The sequence below is a fragment of the Delphinapterus leucas genome, chromosome 1 (assembly GCF_059928025.1).
Source record: "Delphinapterus leucas isolate spDelLeu-1000000601 "Yukka" chromosome 1, BTC_Dleu_Yukka2, whole genome shotgun sequence".
Lineage (NCBI taxonomy): Eukaryota > Metazoa > Chordata > Mammalia > Artiodactyla > Monodontidae > Delphinapterus > Delphinapterus leucas.
The window spans coordinates 49300848-49320699 of record NC_143129.1 but is presented as its reverse complement, the minus strand read 5'-3'; the positions used below and the strand labels follow the sequence as shown (position 1 = coordinate 49320699).

General features: G+C 36.5%; 1 protein-coding gene across 4 annotated transcripts in view; it reads right to left on the bottom strand.

Annotated features, from left to right (window-relative positions):
* Positions 1-19852, bottom strand: part of KCNK2 (potassium two pore domain channel subfamily K member 2) — a 243837-nt gene that overhangs the window by 78948 nt on the left and 145037 nt on the right. For all 4 annotated transcript variants that reach the window (XM_089909755.1, XM_089909759.1, XM_022593281.2 and 1 more), the window contains exons 4-5: positions 12972-13132; positions 10571-10757 (exon numbers count right to left, since the gene is read on the bottom strand). In XM_089909755.1, coding sequence (XP_089765881.1) covers positions 10571-10757; positions 12972-13132 — 348 coding nt within the window. The remainder of the gene's footprint in view (positions 1-10570; positions 10758-12971; positions 13133-19852) is intronic.

The window sequence follows — 19852 nt, the reverse complement described above, 5'->3', positions numbered from 1 at the left end:
CTCCAATAAAGATGTTTACAAAAAAAAAAAAGAAGTAGTTGTCCACTTCCTGCTAGGAAGATTAGGAAAGATTAGGTAAAATCTTAGGAAAAAATCTTTTCCTAAGATTAGGAAAACTGCCATTAGAAGAATGATGATGGCAGTCTCAATGATCATAAAGAAAGAAAGATCAACACATTGTTTTGCTCATCCTTTACAAGGATGGAAATCTACAGGATATAGGATGTACATTATTGTTACCCTTAGAAATTATCTTTAAGTCTCAATATAGAGTAATTCAGAGTCTTTTTCATTAAACTTAGTACAATTTATTGCCTGTCTCACTGACTTAACTGTCAATCACTAAATGTTTTCCTTGTCATTTTTTTTTCTCCACGTGCTTCTACAATTCTTCTATATATCCATTCTGAATCCTAGAAGTTAAATAACTTCTTGGTTTTCCCAAAGTCCCTAGGACTTCTGAACAGTTTGGGTGAAATCCAATTTAATTAATTACACAGATAACTCTCAGTTCTCTGATGAGTTCTCTGAGAGTCACCAGCTGAATCAGGGGGTGACCAGATGCCTTGCAGAATTTTCCCATATTAACACAGAACCACCAAGAAGAGAAGACAATTTCTTATTTAATTGTTACTCTTGGATTTCAAACATTCTGTCCCATAGGAACAGGAACTAGAGCAATCATTATTGCTAAGTGCTAAGCACAGTATGTATTATAAAATATGTGCTCACTAAACAACAGAATGAATGAACATATGAATGATGAATGTAAGACATCTCCCTAACAGTCACGTAAACCCTCTCTTTTCAATCAAAGCAATTTTTCTGAGCCATTGTGGTGGTGGTGGTACTGACTGTTCTTCAGTTGACCTCACTTCTTTCTCATCAGGTAGTTTCCTTGTTATTTGTTAAATTCCTGGCAAAATTTTTGCACAGTGATCAGCTCAATAATAGCAATTTTAATACCTGGCCTTTGACATAGTTGCAAAATTTAGGCCACATCAGGAACTGTTTTCTCCAGGTGCTCTATAAGGACAAATTGTTTTGAACCAAAAAAACTTGCCATGGTATTTCAACGGAGATTTATATGTTTTCATGATGAAATCTTCTATTAAGCAAGCTCTGAGCACTCCATGACTAAATGAGTCATGGCTTTGGTTATAAGAGAAAGCAATAGTTTGGTTACTAAAAACTGCATTTCCACTAATGACTATGAAAACATAACTCCAAGAAAAGTTAATTCCTTTTTAAAAATTAATTAATTTTTGGCTTAGTTGGGTCTTTGTAGCTGCGTGCGGGCTTCCTCTAGTTGCGGCAAGCGGGGGCTACTCTTCGTTGCGGTGCACGGGCTTCTTATTGTGGTGGCTTCTCTTGTTGCAGAGCATGGGCTCTAGGTGTGCCAGCTTCAGTAGTTGTGGCTCGCGGGCTCTAGAGCGCAGGCTCAGTAGTTGTGGCGCACGGGCTTAGTTGCTCCATGGCATGTGGGATCTTCCCGGACCAAGGCTCGAACCCATGTCCCCTGCATTGGCAGGCGGATTCTTAACCACTGCACCACCAGGTAAACCCGAAAACTTAATTCTTAATATGAGATATACAAAAATGTTTTTTCTAAAGTCAAAAAATGTGAAGACAAATGATTCTATAACTGTGAAAACCGTAAAAGTTTAGTAAACATACCAGAAGGGGAATTTCACCTGTTCAAAGTCCCAAATTATATTTTCTATATAGAGGAGCATAAGGCATTAAGCATAAAGCCTGACTAACCCAGTAAGTATTCAAAATTACACGTGAGATGAAGAAAATTTCATTATTGAACTAAATATACTAAATTTCACTGATCGAAATTCCAAGAAAATATATTTGGATGGCAAAGTAAATTTATGCTCAGAAGGAAAATGTGTTTTCATAATATCAATCATAAGGGTTTCTTAGAATACCTCCAAACTTTTGGCTAAAATTTTTGGCTTTTATTAAAAAAGTAGGTAATGTGAGAACACTGCTTTGTGAAACTATATATTTGTATCTGGCTTTCACTCAATCATGTTATCTCTTATGAACTAACCTGGTTTACAAAAAGGAGTGTTTCTAAAGACTTCTTTGGGCAGCTTCTAAACAATGACTCACTGTAACCCTAACAGTATATATATATATATATATGTGTGTGTGTGTGTGTGTGTGTGTGTGTGTGTGTGTGTGTGTGTGTGTGTGTGTGTATTTATCCTTTTAATGTGTTGTTGGATTCTGTTTGCTAGTATTTTGTTGAGGATTTTTGCATCTATATTCATCAGTGATATTGGTCTGTAATTTTCTTTTTTGGTAGTATCTTTTTCTGGTTTTGGTATCAGGGTGATGGTGGCCTCAGAGAAGGAGTTTGGGAGTGTTCCTTCCTCTGCAATTTTTTGGAAGAGTTTGAGAAGGATGGGTGTTAGCTCTTCTCTAAATGTTTTATAGAATTCACAGGTGAAGCCATCTGGTCCTGGACTTCTGTTTGTTGGAAGATTTTTATCACAGTTTCAATTTCATTACTTGTGATTGGTCTGTTCATATTTTCTATTTCTTCCTGGTTCCGTCTTGGAAGGTTATACCTTTCTAAGAATTTGTCCATTTTTTCCAGGTTGTCCATTTTATTGGCACAGAGTTTCTTGTAGTAGTCTCTTAGCATGCTTTGTATTTCTGTGGTGTCTGTTGTAAATTTTCCTTTTTCATTTCTAATTTTTTTTATTTGAGTCCTCTCCTTTTTCTTGATGAGTCTAATGGCTATCAATTTTGTTTATCTTCTCAAAGAACCAGATTTTAGTTTTATTGATCTTTGCTATTGTTTTCTTTGTTTCTATTTCATTTATTTCTGCTCTGATCTTTATGATTTCTTTCCTTCTGCTAACTTTGGATTTTGTTTGTTCTTCTTTCTCTAGTTCCTTTAGATGTAAGGTTAGATTGTTTATTTGAGATGTTTCTTGTTTCTTGAGGTAGGCTTGTATAGCTATAAACTTCCCTCTTAGAATTGATTTTGCTGCATCGCATAGGTTTTGGATCGTTGTGTTTTCATTGTCATTTGTCTCTAGGTATTTTTTGATTTCCTCTTTGATTTCTTCAGTGATCTCTTGGTTAGTTAATAATGTATTGTTTAGCCTCCATGTGTTTGTTTTTTTTATGTTTTTCTCCCTGTAATTCATTTCTAATCTCATAGCGTTGTGGTCAGAAAAGATGCTTGATATGATTTCGATTTTCTTAATTTACTGAGGCTTCATTTGTGACCCAGGATGTGATCTATCCTGGAGAATGTTCCGTGCGCACTTGAGAAGAAAGTGTAATCTGCTGTTTTTGGATGGAATGTCCTATAAATATCAATTAAATCTATCTGGTCTATTGTGTCATTTAAAGCTTGCGTTTCCTTATTTATTTTCATTTTGGATGATCTGTCCATTGGTGTAAGTGAGGTGTTAAAGTCCCCCACTATTATTGTGTTACTGTTGATTTCCTCTTTTAGAGCTGTTAGCAGTTGCCTTATGTATTGAGGTGCTCCTATGTTGGGTGCATATATAATTGTTATATCTTCTTCTTGGATTGATCCCTTGATCATTATGTACTGTCCTTCCTTGTCTCTTGTAACATTCTTTATTTTAAAGTCTATTTTATCTGATATGAGTATTGATACTCCAGCTTTCTTTTTTTTTGCGGTACACAGGCCTCTCACCGCTGTGGCCTCTGCCATCGCAGAGCACAGGCTCCAGACGCGCAGGCCCAGCGGCCACGGCTCACGGGCCCAGCCGCTCTGCAGCACACGGGACCCTCCCGGACCGGGGCACGAACCTGTGTCCCCCACATTGGCAGGTGGACCCTCAACCACTGTGCCACCAGGAAAGCCCCTCCAGCTTTCTTTTGATTTCCATTTGCATGGAATATCTTTTTCCATCCCCTCACTTCCAGTCTGTATATGTCCCTAGGTCTGAAGTGGGTCTCTTCTAGGCAGCATATATATGGGTCTTGTTTTTGTATCCATTCAGCAAGCCTATGTCTTTTGGTTGCAGCATTTAATCCATTCACGTTTAAGGTAATTATTGATATGTATGTTCTTATGACCATTTTCTTAACTGTTTTGGGTTTGTTTTTGTAGGCCCTTTTCTTCTCTTGTGTTTCCCACTTGGAGAAGTTCCTTCAGCATTTGTTGTAGAGCTGGTTTGGTGGTGCTGAATTCTCTCAGCTTTTGCTTGTCTGTAAAGCTTTTGATTTCTCCATCGAATCTGAATGAGATCCTTGCTGGGTAGAGTAATCTTGGTTGTAGGTTCTTCCCTTTCATCACTTTAAGTATATCATGCCACTCCCTTCTGGCTTGTAGAGTTTCTGCTGAGAAATCAGCTGTTAATGTTAACCTTATGGGAGTTCCCTTGTATGTTATTTGTCGTTTTTCCCTTACGGCTTTCAATAATTTTTCTTTGTCTTTAATTTTTGCCACTTTGCTTACTATGTGTCTCGTCGTGTGTCTCCTTGGGTTTATCCTGTGTGGGACTCTCTGTGCTTCCTGGACTTGGGTGGCTATTTCCTTTCCCATGTTAGGGAAGTTTTCAACTATAATCTCTTCAAATACTTTCTTGGGTCCTTTCCGTGTCTCTTCTCCTCCTGGGACCCCTATAATGCAAATGTTGTTGCATTTAATGTTGTCCCAGAGGTCTCTTAGGCTGTCTTCAATTGTTTTCATTCTTTTTTCTTTACTGTGTTCCGCAGCAGTGAATTCCACCATTCTGTCTTCCAGGTCACTTATCCGTTCTTCTGCCTCAGTTATTCTGCTATTGATTCCTTCTAGTGTAGTTTTCATTTCTGTTATTGTATTGTTCATCTTTGTTTGTTTGTTCTTTAATTCTTCTAGGTCTTTGTTAAACATTTCTTGCATCTTCTCGATCTTTGCCTCCATTCTTTTTCCAAGGTCCTGCATCATCTTCACTATCATTATTCTGAATTCTTTTTCTGGAAGGTTGCCTATCTCCACTTCATTTGGTTGTTTTTCTGGGGTTTTATCTTGTTCCTTCATCTGGTACATAGCCCTCTGCCTTTTCATCTTGTCTATCTTTCTGTGAATGTGGATTTTTGTTCCACAGGCTGCAGTATTGTAGTTCTTCTTGCTTCTGATGTCTGTCTGCCCTCTCCTAACAGTATATATTAAAGAGGACACTAACTTTGATAAATAATGTTAAATTGTGTTAAGTTAGGTAATTATTTGACTTCACTTCTGAAGAGTCATCAACTAATTCTTTTTATTGACGTATAACTGACACATGTAACATTAGTTTCAGGGGTACAATATAGTGATTCGACATTTATATATTTTACGAGATGATCCACAGTAAGTCTAGTTACCATCTGTCACTGTTTAAAGTTATAAAATATTAATGACTATATTCCCTATTCTGTACATTATATCTCCAAGACTTATTTATTTTATAACTGGAGGTTTGTGCCTCAATCCCCTTCACCTATTTTGCCCATCCCCCCAAGCCCTAGTAATTTTTTTTTTTTTTTTTTTGCGGTACGCAGGCCTCTCACTGTTGTGGCCTCTCCAGTTGCAGAGCACAGGCTCTGGACGCGCAGGCTCAGTGGCCATGGCTCACGGGCCTAGCCACTCCGTGGCATGTGGGATCTTCCCGGACCGGGGCACTAACCCGTGTCCCCTGCATCGGCAGGCGGACTCTCAACCACTGCACCACCAGGGAAGCCCCCCTAGTAATTTTTTTAAAGCAGGGATTTAGAAGACTAGTTTTAAAAGCAAGCCTAAATAAGTAGAACTCAATCTTTCACACACTTCCATGTAATTAATATAGCTTCTTAGATTTTAGTGAAGAAGGGCTGATCTAGCTCTCTGCCTATAATAGCAAGCATGATTTAACAATTTATCAAGTCAGACTTCTCATCAAATAAAAAATAAAATGACAAAAGTTAAGGAACAAAACATAGGAAGCCAGCAGTAAATTGTCAAATATAACTTTTACCATTAACTTTAACTTACCTCTACAAATTTGACTATAAATTATTATAGGCATTGCTAAAATCAAGTAAATGAACTTTGCTAAATAGTTTACTTTCTCTTCTCACCTCTTTGTGAACCACAGTTAGCAACAGGGGGTCTATTTATTCATATGTAAAACAAAAGTGCTCCAGTGGACCTGTGGCTCCCAGGCCTTTTTTAGCTCTAGAACCCCGAGCACTGGTAAAAGAACAAAAAGGGCCATCAGGAAGGAGTACATAAGAATTACTAAGGTAACCAACCAGCCAGTAAAACATATCCTTTGCATACATATAAATATAAAATTAAAATTTGCTGGGAGAGCTCTTCCTGCCAAAAAACTACTAAATGTTGAATTCTTATGTTCGGTCACATACACAGAGAAACCTGAACCCTTGTACCTATTTGTCTTTACAAATTTATCTCTAAATGCTTTTGATCCAATATTGCCAACAGTGAAAAGGATTTGCTCATGCAAATGTAAATTTATATTTATGAGTAGAAATCTATTATGCTCTAATATATTATATCATGAACATTATGACATATAAAAATAAAAAGTAAGAAATGAGGTTTAAAAATACAAAGCAACAAGGGTTGTCCTGTTTTCTTCCTATGGCAGAAGGTCTACCTGCATGGACTGTCTTGCCCATCCCCTGGGGATGAGCTCACTGCTTCAGAGTTCCGGTCTAAACTGCCACATCATCACTTGCTGCTTTTGAGATGCTCCTAATAATTACACCAAGGTTACAACCTGTGTTCTAAACATTTATATATCACTTTCCAAAATTTACTCCTTTTCCTTTAATAGCACCACAGTTTGAAGAATATGTTTTTTAATTTGTCTTCAAAGAAGTTCAGTACGGCAGTGTAACTGAACTCTAATCCCATTCAGAGTAGGGTTTGCAGGCTTGAGAATGGCATCAGACAATGAGTGTCTATTATGGGAAGTACCTCTCTCTTTTCTTTGGAGATTTATAGCCTAATAGAAAGATGAGAAAGTTCAAGCTAGAGCAGTGCCTCTTGCTTTTTCCTGGCAAAAATATCAAAATTAAGTGAGAATATTATCTGTCAGGACATCTAATAACAAGAGAGAAAGTTCTAAAAAATAAACAACTGATATTTCCCAGATAGGGCAGTCATCTTAACTTAGTGGCTAATTTTTACTTTATTGTCACAAGGTACCCAGAGGGAAAGACTATTTTTATGTACTCTACTTAACTATAAGAGGCAGTTATTTTCTAAGATCCTTAAAAAAAAAACCTCATAATTTTTGTTTTTCCAAAGACTCTTGCAAAGGGCATGCATTTCCTAAGCCAGCCTTTGCCACATCTGCCCCCTTGTCCACATTTTCATTCCAAAAATGCTCCCTGGCCACAAAGATCTAGCATGTAAAGCCTATCGTACTAGGAATAGGGTTCTACAGTTTCACAAAGACCAAAACAGCTACAAAATGCATAAATTAAGGAGAGAAAGATGAGTCAACAAAAGTGGTATCCATCTACTTCTCTAATTTTCTCAGCATTTGTTGCTTTGAACACATCAAATTCCTTTGCAAGTTATTAGCAAAGTGTATTTCTACCATTTTTCATTATTCCTCTGTAAACCACAAATACAATTAAAATAATGGGTTTAAAAGAGGGGTATAATAAAAATAAATTCCTAGTAATAATAAAGATGTTTATTAGACTACACTTAATGCCATGCAAATATTTTGTTTCCCTGCTCCCCTGCAGTACTGTGACCATGACTCTGTACTCAGGGTGCCTACTGATATACAAGATGTCTTCATTGAACTTAACTGCTCAGGCAGCTGAGAGTGGCTACTAACAGACTCACCTAATCTAACCAGTGTCAGAGTGTGGATCTCCTAAAGGAAATTAAAAAAGAAATTGTTTTTCTTCTTCTACAAAACCAAAAGTAAACTATTTATTCGTTTTTTTCTAAGCCAGTTTATACTGTGGTCAAAAATAAACACTATTTTAAGATTCCACCCACTTTTTTTTAATTTATAATTTTTGTTTTTGTAGTCTCCGATTATGAGGGTCACACACTAGACTGACACATATTTAAAATAACATGCACTGTATTATATCACTGAAACTTGCTAAGATAAAAGAACTTAAATGTTCTCACTGAACAAACAAATAAATGAATAAAGTGAGGTAAGGGATGTATTAATTAACTGGATCCTTTCACAATGTATATGTATATGAAAACACCACAGTGTGCATTTTAAATATCTTACAATTTTGTTTGTCAACTGTACCTCAATAAAGCTGAAAAATAAACACATTAATAAACATAGCTATGCATTACCATAAAACATTAAAAATTAAATTGAATACAATAACATGTGTAATACAAGGCTGTTGGCCTGAAAATGGAAGACTCGTCACCTAATACCTATATATTCCACAGTAATTATAAGACCTTGTTAATTATATTTATAAAGTGGTACAACAGCGTAAGATTAACGTGCCACAGTATAAATTTTGTTATCATCACTGTGTCTCACTTTCTGCTACATTAAAGCACTTTCAACTTCTACTTATGCGAATTATATCTATGTCATCAATGAAAGGTAGAAAAATGGGTATTTTAGGACAGAAGCTCATCGTCCTACATGGAGCTGCAAATCTCTGAGATTCTTCTCTCTGCATTTTGCTAATTAGAAAACTAAAAAATCTCCATCAGCATGATGTACCCTTCTTTCTCAGGGCCTCCATCCAGCACAGAGATGTGTACATAGTGTTTCTGACCAAAAGCAAAGCTTTGCTTGTAAAAATATCCCCACCTTCAAGGGTATTATACATTCCCCAGAAAGAAGGGCTTTGCCAGGTTAAACTGTAATTAATAAATGATAAAAACAGAGGCCTTCTCTGAGATTTTTATAAAACTATACAACATATTTTCTTTTCTGATAATATTTAAGTAAGACGTTTGAGTCAAGAAAGAACAGTAAACAACGAGAAAGTATTAAACCCTCAAAACTGAATTAGCCTAGTGAGTTTATTCTGGGAAGTTTAATAGCACATTTCTACTATAATGTTTATTAGCATGTTTTTCTAACACTTCAAACTGATTTTTTTTTTTTTTTTAAGAAGAGAGTGGTTTAGATTTTCAGGAGCTGGTCCAACTGAGTCACGTTAGCGCATTATTATATCACTCTTACCACTATTACCACAATTTGTTTAAAGTTGGAGTTAGAACAGTAATAATAATTGGATAGCATAACCAGAAAAGAGAGAGGTGAAATGACAGGAATGTAAGACCTAAGAGATACAACAATAAAGCAAATAGCAACCGAAATAACATATAGAGAGAAGGAAAAATTTTTTAAAAACCATCTATTTAAAAATGTGGACAAAGTATTAAAAAGGTCAGAACACTGACATTAGAATTGAAAATGAAAGGAGAGAAATATCTTAGAGAAGGTTTTAAGTAGCTAAGAACATCTTCTAAAGTTTGCACGTGTTTCTAAAACCAAAGCACAAGAGAGTGATGTCACCAAGATGGTGACATAGTTTGTTCCTGACTTTGCTCCCCCTCATGAGAAGAACAACTAACGACTATTCGAGGACAAGACACCACTGAGAGAATCGTAGGACATGGAAGTGAGGCTGAAGCACCCTCGGCACCCCAGAGATCAAGACAGACTGCATTAGAAGAATGGATGTTACCTGAACCTATTATGGTAATCATTTCATTTCATGATCAAACCATCCTGCTGTACACCTTAAAACCTATGCAGTGATGTATGTCAATTATTTCTCAATAAAACTGGGGAAAAAACCCTAAGACATGAAAAGCCCTAGTAAAAAAAGGAAAGATGGTTTAAACTTGAATTCTTGTACCACTGAAAAATAAATAAGATGCAGATAAATGGTTTCTGAAATTAGGGTGGGACTATAAATTCTGAACAACCAGCAATTTAAATTTCTTTCACAGAATGAAAAATAAATATTCAACTGTACATTTTTGCTTACCTTCACTGTCACGGAATGACTCCCCCCACCCTTTTTTTTTTGGCCCTGTCACTGTTATGGATGAAATTGTGTCTTCCAAAAATATGGGTCGAAGTCCCTGGTACCTTGGAACATGACCTTATTTGGAAATAAGGCCCTTGCAAATGTAATTAGTTAAGATGAATTCATACTGGAGTAGAGTGGGCTTTTAATTCAATACGACTGGTGTCTTTATAAGAAGAGGGAAATTTGGGCACAGTGACAGGAACACAGGGAGAATGCCATGTGATGACAGAAGCAGAGATGAGAATGACGCAGCTACAAGCCAAGGACCAGCAAGGACTGATGGTCTCCTCCTCCAGAAGCTGGGAAGAAGCAAGGAAGGATTCTACCAGTCTCGGAAGGATCCTGCCCCTGCTGGCATCTTGATTTTGAACTTCTATGAGAGAATGACTTTCTTTTGTTTAAAGCCACCCAGTTTGTGGTACTTTGTTATGACAGCCCTGGGAAACAAAGACAGTCACTGTGTTGTCCTGCAAACCCAAGAGAAAAGTCTAACTAAAGGAGAAGGGTTAGCAGAGCAGTGTCAGTACCAGCAAAAACTTACCTGCAACGTAGTCGCCAAAGCCAATGGTTGTTAAAGTAATAACCACAAAATAAATGGCGTCCAGGGCACTCCAGCCTTCTATGTGCTTGAATATGATTGCAGGCAGAGCAACAAAGAGTACACAGCCAAACAGTATAAATATGATTGTTGAGATGATTCGAATCTTGGTTTGACTAACATTCCACTTCTAAGGATGAGAGAGAGACAGAGATGGAGAAATCGATTGAGATAGATTATCAATGTATCTGTGAAGTTGACCTATATATCAATACACTGTTATCAGCAAATTAGTAAATGAGAATGGTATTTTATTCCCTCTTATAATTAACTTTAATTGTATTTACTTACAAATATTGGGTATAACATGAATAACTGAAAACAACCAATGCTAATAACGATGCTGCTTTACCCTTACCTAGCTTTACAACAGGTAAATCACTTTCTAAAGTAAATTACATTTGCTCTGAGAATAAAATTTCAGACTTACATTGTTCTTTGCTTACCTGAACTACTTTTGAAATATTTCTATTCTATAGGCATACAACCATTGCATGCCAAAGATAATCTAGAAATATATGAAATGGAGAAAACTGAACCATGAATTAAATATCTACTGTTGATAATTGATAAAATTATTAATTTCATGAAGACTTTTCCCTCTCACTCCTACCACATTTTCCTATCATTCTTCAATTGGTTAAAGTGAAATACTAACAGACTTAAAGTTGATTCCCATGTGAACCAGATGAACTACCTCTCTGTTCTGTGGCCTTAAGCTGTACAACTAAATATACCAGACACGATATGTAGGCAAGGATAAGTCTTCAGCAGCCCTAAGCTACAGCTGCCCTCAGAGGACCCATATTTTTTCACTCTTTCCCTTCTCAGAAATCTCTACAGCATAACCTAGTAAGTGAAGTATGTACATACAGCCATTTATCTCCATATCTCTTTTTTTCGTTATCACTATATATTTTCATCTCCCTGGATCTGTCTTATCTACTGTGACAATTATACGTCACATCCCCACCGTATAAAAGTCACTGAATTTTAGAACTTGAACATTTTCTAGAGATAAAGATCTATAAAACCATCGAATGGAAAGTGGAAATAAAAGTTTCTCTAGTCTATCACCCTTATCATATACATAAGAGTTAAATGAATTCATGTTTGTAAAGTTCTCAGAACAGAGCTTAGTACTAAATGTTGAATCTTGACTACTGGGATGTATTCACTACCAGAGCATGGGATTTATTTTATGCACTGATGTGGATACAGCATGAAAAACATTCTCCAGCATCCTGTAGTCACTCAAACATCTGTTGAATGAATGAATGAAGAACAATTCAGCATTATCAAGTTCATGCCACTAACTTCCCCTCTAAGTTAATGTAATACAAGATACTTTTAATATCAATATAAGAAAAGTATAACACCAAAAAAGGATAAAACAACTAGTTGGGAAGAACCATGCCTTCTTTACTCTAACGTAAAAATATTTGAGAATGAACTTTGAACTTAATATGAAACATATCTAATGCTACAACTGGAATTATAATTTAAATTGAAAAACTAATACTCAGTGGTCTTATTTCATTAATAGAGTTAAATACTTTGTTGAATTTTTTATGAAAAGATAAATTATTGAATAATAAATAAAATGTATTGTAATAGTAGTGACAGTACTAACAAACCATTTATAATCTCACTCTCTAACACAATTATTTTCTTTATTCATAATTTTTTTTCAAGAATAGAAGCTTGTCATCATGATATTTTTCACTTAAGATCTAATTAGAGCATTTTCATTTTATTTTATTTTTTCTATTGAATATATACCCATGAACATCTTGTGTATTACTTTTGGTTCTACTAAATTACATCCCTTAGTTAAATCTCTATCAATAATAACATGACTAACTTAAGTTATATGATCCCCTTTATCGTGTTTGCTATGTATTATTTGATCCTTCACAAAAGGGCTATTTGAAGTTTACTAGCTATGTTAGGCTTTCACTTATAATATCTCTAACTCTCAGAGTAATGCCTCATCATCAGTACCATTATTCACATTATATAAATGGCAAAATGGAGATTTAAGGGTAAAATAACTAGCCTAAGTGAATATAGCTAGGAGACAATACATCTGAAATTTGAACCCAGGACTGTCAGATTTCTGCTTCTTTTCCTATATTTTGCTTTTTCTCATTCATTAATGTATTCATTTGAAGAAGTATAAAAATAACTATACAGTGAGTTACTTACAAATAGAGGTACATATAAATTGTTATAGAAAACCCAGTAACTGAACGTCTAACTGTATCTGAGGTGAAGAGAAAAGTTACAATATTTTTAAAATTTAAATGATTAACATATGTAGTTAAAAGGCTATTGTACTCACAATAAATGTATCTTCCACTTTTGCAATTCCTTTTCCAAATATGGTTCCTAGTTGATCTCCAACTCCAGCCAACAGAAAACCAAAGAGGGGAATTCCCAGTAAGGCATAGATGATACAGAATATTTTCCCCCCTTCTGTGCGTGGTGAGATGTTTCCAAATCCTAAAAAACACAAAGAAGAAGAAGAATTCAGCTGTTTATAAATGAGGAATAGTTTAAAACATATGACCTCAAGATTGATTCAGAAATTCCCAAATATTATAAGATATCAATCCTAGATTTCAACTAATTAAGAATTGCTTTATACCACATAAGCTTTTAATGTAAAATCCTCTTATAAACAAATATTTTAACAATCTACAAAATATAGCTAGTGTTCCAATTAAACTAGATGATGAAAACTGAGGGAATAACACATGTAATAAAGTCAATGTTTTCATTAAATTTACCTCCACCTCTCTATACTGCTAATCCTGTCGACTACAAAGTTTTCGTTGCCATTTACTAAGAGTGTATTGCCTTCATTTAAGAGTATTCAAATATGCTTAAATTATTTAAAGTTTAATAACAACTTTTAAATTTTGTTTCCATTCAAGTACCTACAAAAAAGCAATAAATAAAAACTTAAAATTACGAAACCTTGTTAAAGTTCTGAGGATTCTGAAGGCTTTTCAATTTTGTGCAAGGATGGCGCTACTTGTTATGACTAAATCAGCTCAACTTTATTCCCCCCCTTTTTAAGAACAAAAGCAATGTCTACAAACATGTTTGAGGTAAAGAATGCATGTTCTCTAGAAGTACATAGAGTATTTTATTTGATATGTAATCCTCTCATTATCTTTCACATTAAATTAATCTGGAATTTTAGTTTTAATTTCCTCTTTTACTCAAGAATGTGGATCGGGATTTTAAGATTGGCATTTTGTTGCTACTCTCTAGTTTTACGACTATAACTATCAAAGAGTATGGCCTGTATGATTTTTACTTTTGGGAATTTATTGAGATTTTCTTTGTGGCTTTATAATGGCCAATTTTTTTATTTGTTTGTTTTTTGAAAATAATCTGGATGTTCTATTTGTTGGAAACAAAAAGGGTATATATTATCAAAGGGATTCATATCATCCCCCCAAATCCAGTCCTAATGTGGCTCCCTCACAAAACTTGCCCGGGGGGAGGAGAGGATGGGCTAATATTTGGTCATTTTAGCACATACATTTTTCTCCCCATAATATTTCCATCTTTCTCTTCTTCCTATTCAGTCAATTTGGTATTCATTGCTAGTCAATTCATCTATTGAGGGTTGTGGGTTTTTTCAAGCGTATTTAATTTTCAAGAACTTTGCCTGTTTTCATTAGTCGGTTCTTATGCCATGAAAATAACAATTACACTCATTTCTTTGTTTTAACAATGTTGTACCATAAATTAACTCTATTCCCTGAGAGAAATCCTACACTTCCTTCATTTAGGTGACTTTCTTCAAGTGTCTGAGAATCCCTGGTCATATTTTCATACTTGTAAGCACAGTATAATAGTAGTTTGGTTAGTTTTTGTGGCTGAAATCTATTTCCCAGACTCAGTGAGAATCGTGGTTGATCTGGTGGGGCATGTAAGATTCTCTTCAGGATGCGTGCCCCGGCGGCGACCCGCGGGACGCCGCGGCGTCGCCTGCCGCCGCGCGATAGGACACTCCATCCAAAAACAACAGAATACACATTTTTCTCAAGTGCTCATGGAACATTCTCCAGGATAGACCATATCTTGGGTCACAAATCAAGCCTTGGTAAATTTAAGAAAGTTGAAATTGTATCAAGTATCTTTTCTGACCACAACGCCATGAGACTAGATATCAATTACAGGAAAAGATCTGTAAAAAATACAAACACATGGAAGCTAAACAATACACTACTTAATAATGAAGTGATCACTGAAGAAATCAAAGAGGAAATAAAAAAATACCTAGAAACAAATGACAATGGAGACACAACGACCCAAAACCTATGGGATGCAGCAAAAGCAGTTCTAAGGGGGAAGTTTATAGCAATACAAGCCCACCTTAAGAAGCAGGAAACATCTCGAATAAACAACCTAACCTTGCACCTCAAGCAATTAGAGAAAGAAGAACAAAAAAACCCCAAAGCTAGCAGAAGGAAAGAAATCATAAAAATCAGATCAGAAATAAATGAAAAAGAAATGAAGGAAACGATAGCAAAGATCAATAAAACTAAAAGCTGGTTCTTTGAGAAGATAAACAAAATAGATAAACCACTAGCCAGACTCATCAAGAAAAAAAGGGAGAAGACTCAAATCAATAGAATTAGAAATGAAAAAGGAGAAGTAACAACTGACACTGCAGAAATAAAAAAAATCATAAGAGATTACTACAAGCAACTCTATGCCAATAAAATGGACAATCTGGAAGAAATGGACAAATTCTTAGAAATGCACAACCTGCCAAGACTGAATCAGGAAGAAATAGAAAATATGAACAGACCAATCACAAGCACTGAAATTGAAACTGTCATTAAAAATCTTCCAACAAACAAAAGCCCAGGACCAGATGGCTTCACAGGTGAATTCTATCAAACGTTTAGAGAAGAGCTAACACCTATCCTTCTCAAACTCTTCCAAAATATAGCAGAGGGAGGAACACTCCCAAATTCCTTCTACGAGGCCACCATCACCTTGATACCAAAACCAGACAAGGATGTCACAAAGAAAGAAAACTACAGGCCAATATCACTGATGAACATAGATGCAAAAATCCTCAACAAAATACTAGCAAACAGAATCCAACAGCACATTAAAAGGATCATACACCATGATCAAGTGGGGTTTATTCCAGGAATGCAAGGATTCTTCAATATACGCAAATCTATCAATGTGATAAACCATATTAACAAATTGAAAGAGAAAAACCATATGATCATCTCAATAGATGCAGAGAAAGCTTTTGACAAAATTCAACACCCATTTATGCTAAAAACCCTGCAGAAAGTAGGCATAGAGGGAACTTTCCTCAACATAATAAAGGCCATATATGACAAGCCCACAGCAAACATCATCCTCAATGGTGAAAAACTGAAAGCATTTCCACTAAGATCAGGAACAAGACAAGGTTGCCCACTCTCACCACTCTTATTCAACATAGTTTTGGAAGTTTTAGCCACAGCAATCAGAGAAGAAAAGGAAATAAAAGGAATCCAAATCGGAAAAGAAGAAGTAAAGCTGTCACTGTTTGCAGATGACATGATACTATACATAGAGAATCCTAAAGATGCTACCAGAAAACTACTAGAGCTAATCAATGAATTTGGTAAAGTAGCAGGATACAAAGTTAATGCACAGAAATCTCTGGCATTCCTATATACTAATGATGAAAAAGCTGAAAGTGAAATCAAGAAAACACTCCCATTTACCATTGCAACAAAAAGAATAAAATATCTAGGAATAAACCTACCTAAGGAGACGAAAGACCTGTATGCAGAAAATTATAAGACACTGATGAAAGAAATTAAAGATGATACAAATAGATGGAGAGATATACCATGTTCTTGGATGGGAAGAATCAACATTGTGAAAATGACTCTACTACCCAAAGCAATCTACAGATTCAATGCAATCCCTATCAAACTACCACTGGCATTTTTCACAGAACTAGAACAAAAAATTTCACAATTTGTATGGAAACACAAAAGACCCCGAATAGCCAAAGCAATCTTGAGAACGAAAAAAGGAGCTGGAGGAATCAGGCTCCCTGACTTCAGACTATACTACAAAGCTACAGTAATCAAGACAGTATGGTACTGGCACAAAAACAGAAATATAGATCAATGGAACAGGATAGAAAGCCCAGCGATAAACCCACGCACATATGGACACCTTATCTTTGATAAAGGTGGCAGGAATGTACAGTGGAGAAAGGACAGCCTCTTCAATAAATGGTGCTGGGAAAACTGGACAGGTACATGTAAAAGTATGAGATTAGATCACTCCCTAACACCATACACAAAAATAAGCTCAAAATGGATTAAAGACCTAAATGTAAGGCCAGAAACTATCAAACTCTTAGAGGAAAACATAAGCAGAACACTCTATGACATAAATCACAGCAAGATCCTTTCTGACCCACCTCCTAGAGTAATGGAAATAAAAACAAAAATAAACAAATGGGACCTAATGAAACTTCAAAGCTTTTGCACAGCAAAGGAAACCATAATCAAGACCAAAAGACAACCCTCAGAATGGGAGAAAATATTTGCAAATGAAGCAACTGACAAAGGTTTAATCTCCAAAATTTACAAGCAGCTCATGCAGCTCAATAACAAAAAAACAAACAACCCAATCCAAAAATGGGCAGAAGACCTAAATAGACATTTCTCCAAAGAAGATATACAGAATGCCAACAAACACATGAAAGAATGCTCAACATCATTAATCATTAGAGAAATGCAAATCAAAACTACAATGAGATATCACCTCACACCAGTCAGAATGGCCATCATCAAAAAATCTAGAAACAATAAATGCTGGAGAGGGTGTGGAGAAAAGGGAACACTCTTGCACTGCTGGTGGGAATGTGAATTGGTTCAGCCACTATGGAGAACAGTATGGAGGTTCCTTAAAAAACTACAAATAGAATTACCATATGACCCAGCAATCCCACTACTGGGCATATACCCTGAGGAAACCAAAACTCAAAAAGAGTCATGTACCAAAATGTTCATTGCAGCTCTATTTACAATAGCCCGGAGATGGAAACAACCTAAGCGCCCATCATCGGATGAATGGATAAAGAAGATGTGGCACATATATACAATGGAATATTACTCAGCCATAAAAAGAAACGAAATTGAGCTATTTGTAATGAGGTGGATAGACCTAGAGTCTGTCATACAGAGTGAAGTAAGTCAGAAAGAAAAAGACAAATACCGTATGCTAACGCATATATATGGAATTTAAGGGGAAAAAAAATGTCATGAAGAACCTAGGGGTAAGACAGGAATAAAGACGCAGACCTACTGGAGAACGGACTTGAGGATATGGGGAGGGGGAAGGGTGAGCTTTGACAGGGTGAGAGAGAGTCATGGACATATACACACTAACAAACGTAGTAAGGTAGATAGCTAGGGGGAAGCAGCCGCAAGGCACAGGGATATTAGCTCGGTGCTTTGTGACAGCCTGGAGGGGTGGAATAGGGAGAGTGGGAGGGAGGGAGACGCAAGAGGGAAGACATATGGGAACATATGTATATGTATAACTGATTCACTTTGTTATAAAGCAGAAACTAACACACAATTGTAAAGCAATTATACCCCAATAAAGATGTTTAAAAAAAAAAAAAGATTCTCTTCAAAGGAGTGTAGTTCAAGTAGTGTTGGCCGGAAAGAAGGGGGCTGGCATCTGATTGGCCTTTCACATAGATGTGCACCTCACAGAACTTGATAGCAAGGTTTCCTAATTCCTCATGGCAGCCTCCAGTTCACAGCTGCCTTTCTGCTTCTCAGACCTGCTGACTGCTTGGGGAACATGATGTAAGCTGTCTACACATTTAACTCATTTACCTTCCATCTGCTCTTATCTACTAATGCCTTGGAACGCTGAACATCAGGGCAATATGTACAAAGGTCCATCCAGGGCAAGTGTGAAAAAGGCCGAGAAGTCTTGTATCAAGGTAACTTGAAGAAGAAAAAGCCCATCACAAGGGTTAGACAGAATGCTTAAACTGGACAATTTGGGACAGTGCACCATTTCTGTACACTATCCAAGATGGAACTCAACAAGTTCAACCCTGTCCTCTATTCTAGCATCAATAAGCAGAATACCAATAACAAGAGAGCCTTGCTAAATCAGCAGTGTGGACTGTTTTGACCTGGGTTCTCTGATTGTTACAGAGAGTCCTGCTAAGATCCAACACTATTTTATTGCCTCTCCAGATGAATAACCATGTGACCTGAAGTAGGGCAGGCATCTGAGTTATCCCATACCATCCCATTCTCTCTTCTTGCATAAGAGGACGAATGTCTTCAAAGTTATATCCATAAGAAGTAACCTACCTCCAGAAAGGGTCAAGGATCAAAAAGAAAAGATACAACGTTTTCTTTAATACTGACTGTGGCATTGCTATAAGTAGGCTCTGCAGTTTGTTTAAAAAATAAAAGCCTAAGTATCAGAGGGCTCAATTTGATCTGCCCCACACAAGTTAAAAGGGCATAGGAAAAAAGGGCTCCAACTTTTCATCCATCACTGACTCAGATTCGGCCCAGAAGCCACTGGAACATCTTCAGAAAAGGGGACAGAGGACTTCCTCAGAAAGTCTATTTATATCACAAATGAAATGGCCCCAAATCCAAAGAATTCTAGATGTAAGGAAAGCCAATCACCTTTCATTGATCAAAAAACAGAAACCAGTTCCTTGTGGCATCTCTGTACTTCCTCTTTATTATCTCCAAAGTTAGAAGAAGGGAGAATTGAAGGGAGTAGGGTTGAAGGATCCTGATATGATTCTTCTCTGAGTCTCTTCCTGCTTCACCTTCCAAATGTTTCTCTCGACACCATTACGCTGAGCTCTCCAGCTGAATCTGTGCCCCAGAGCTGGCTGCCCTCACACAGTCACCCAGTGCACACACACAAAGTCACCTAGCCATTTTCTGACATGAAGGGCGTGCCGACGACACCCTGAGCATCTGCCCAGGTGACAGGATCACGTGGTTGTTCAGGGGCTGTTCCTCACGTTTTCTCCTCTTCCCTGCATAAAATAAGAGTGGTCTCCTCTCCACGGATACACCACAGGGTCTAACCCAAGAACAGACCCTGGTTAAATGACTTGATATTATTAATGGACTTACAAAAAGTATCCATTGACTCTAAGCAATACAGTATGCC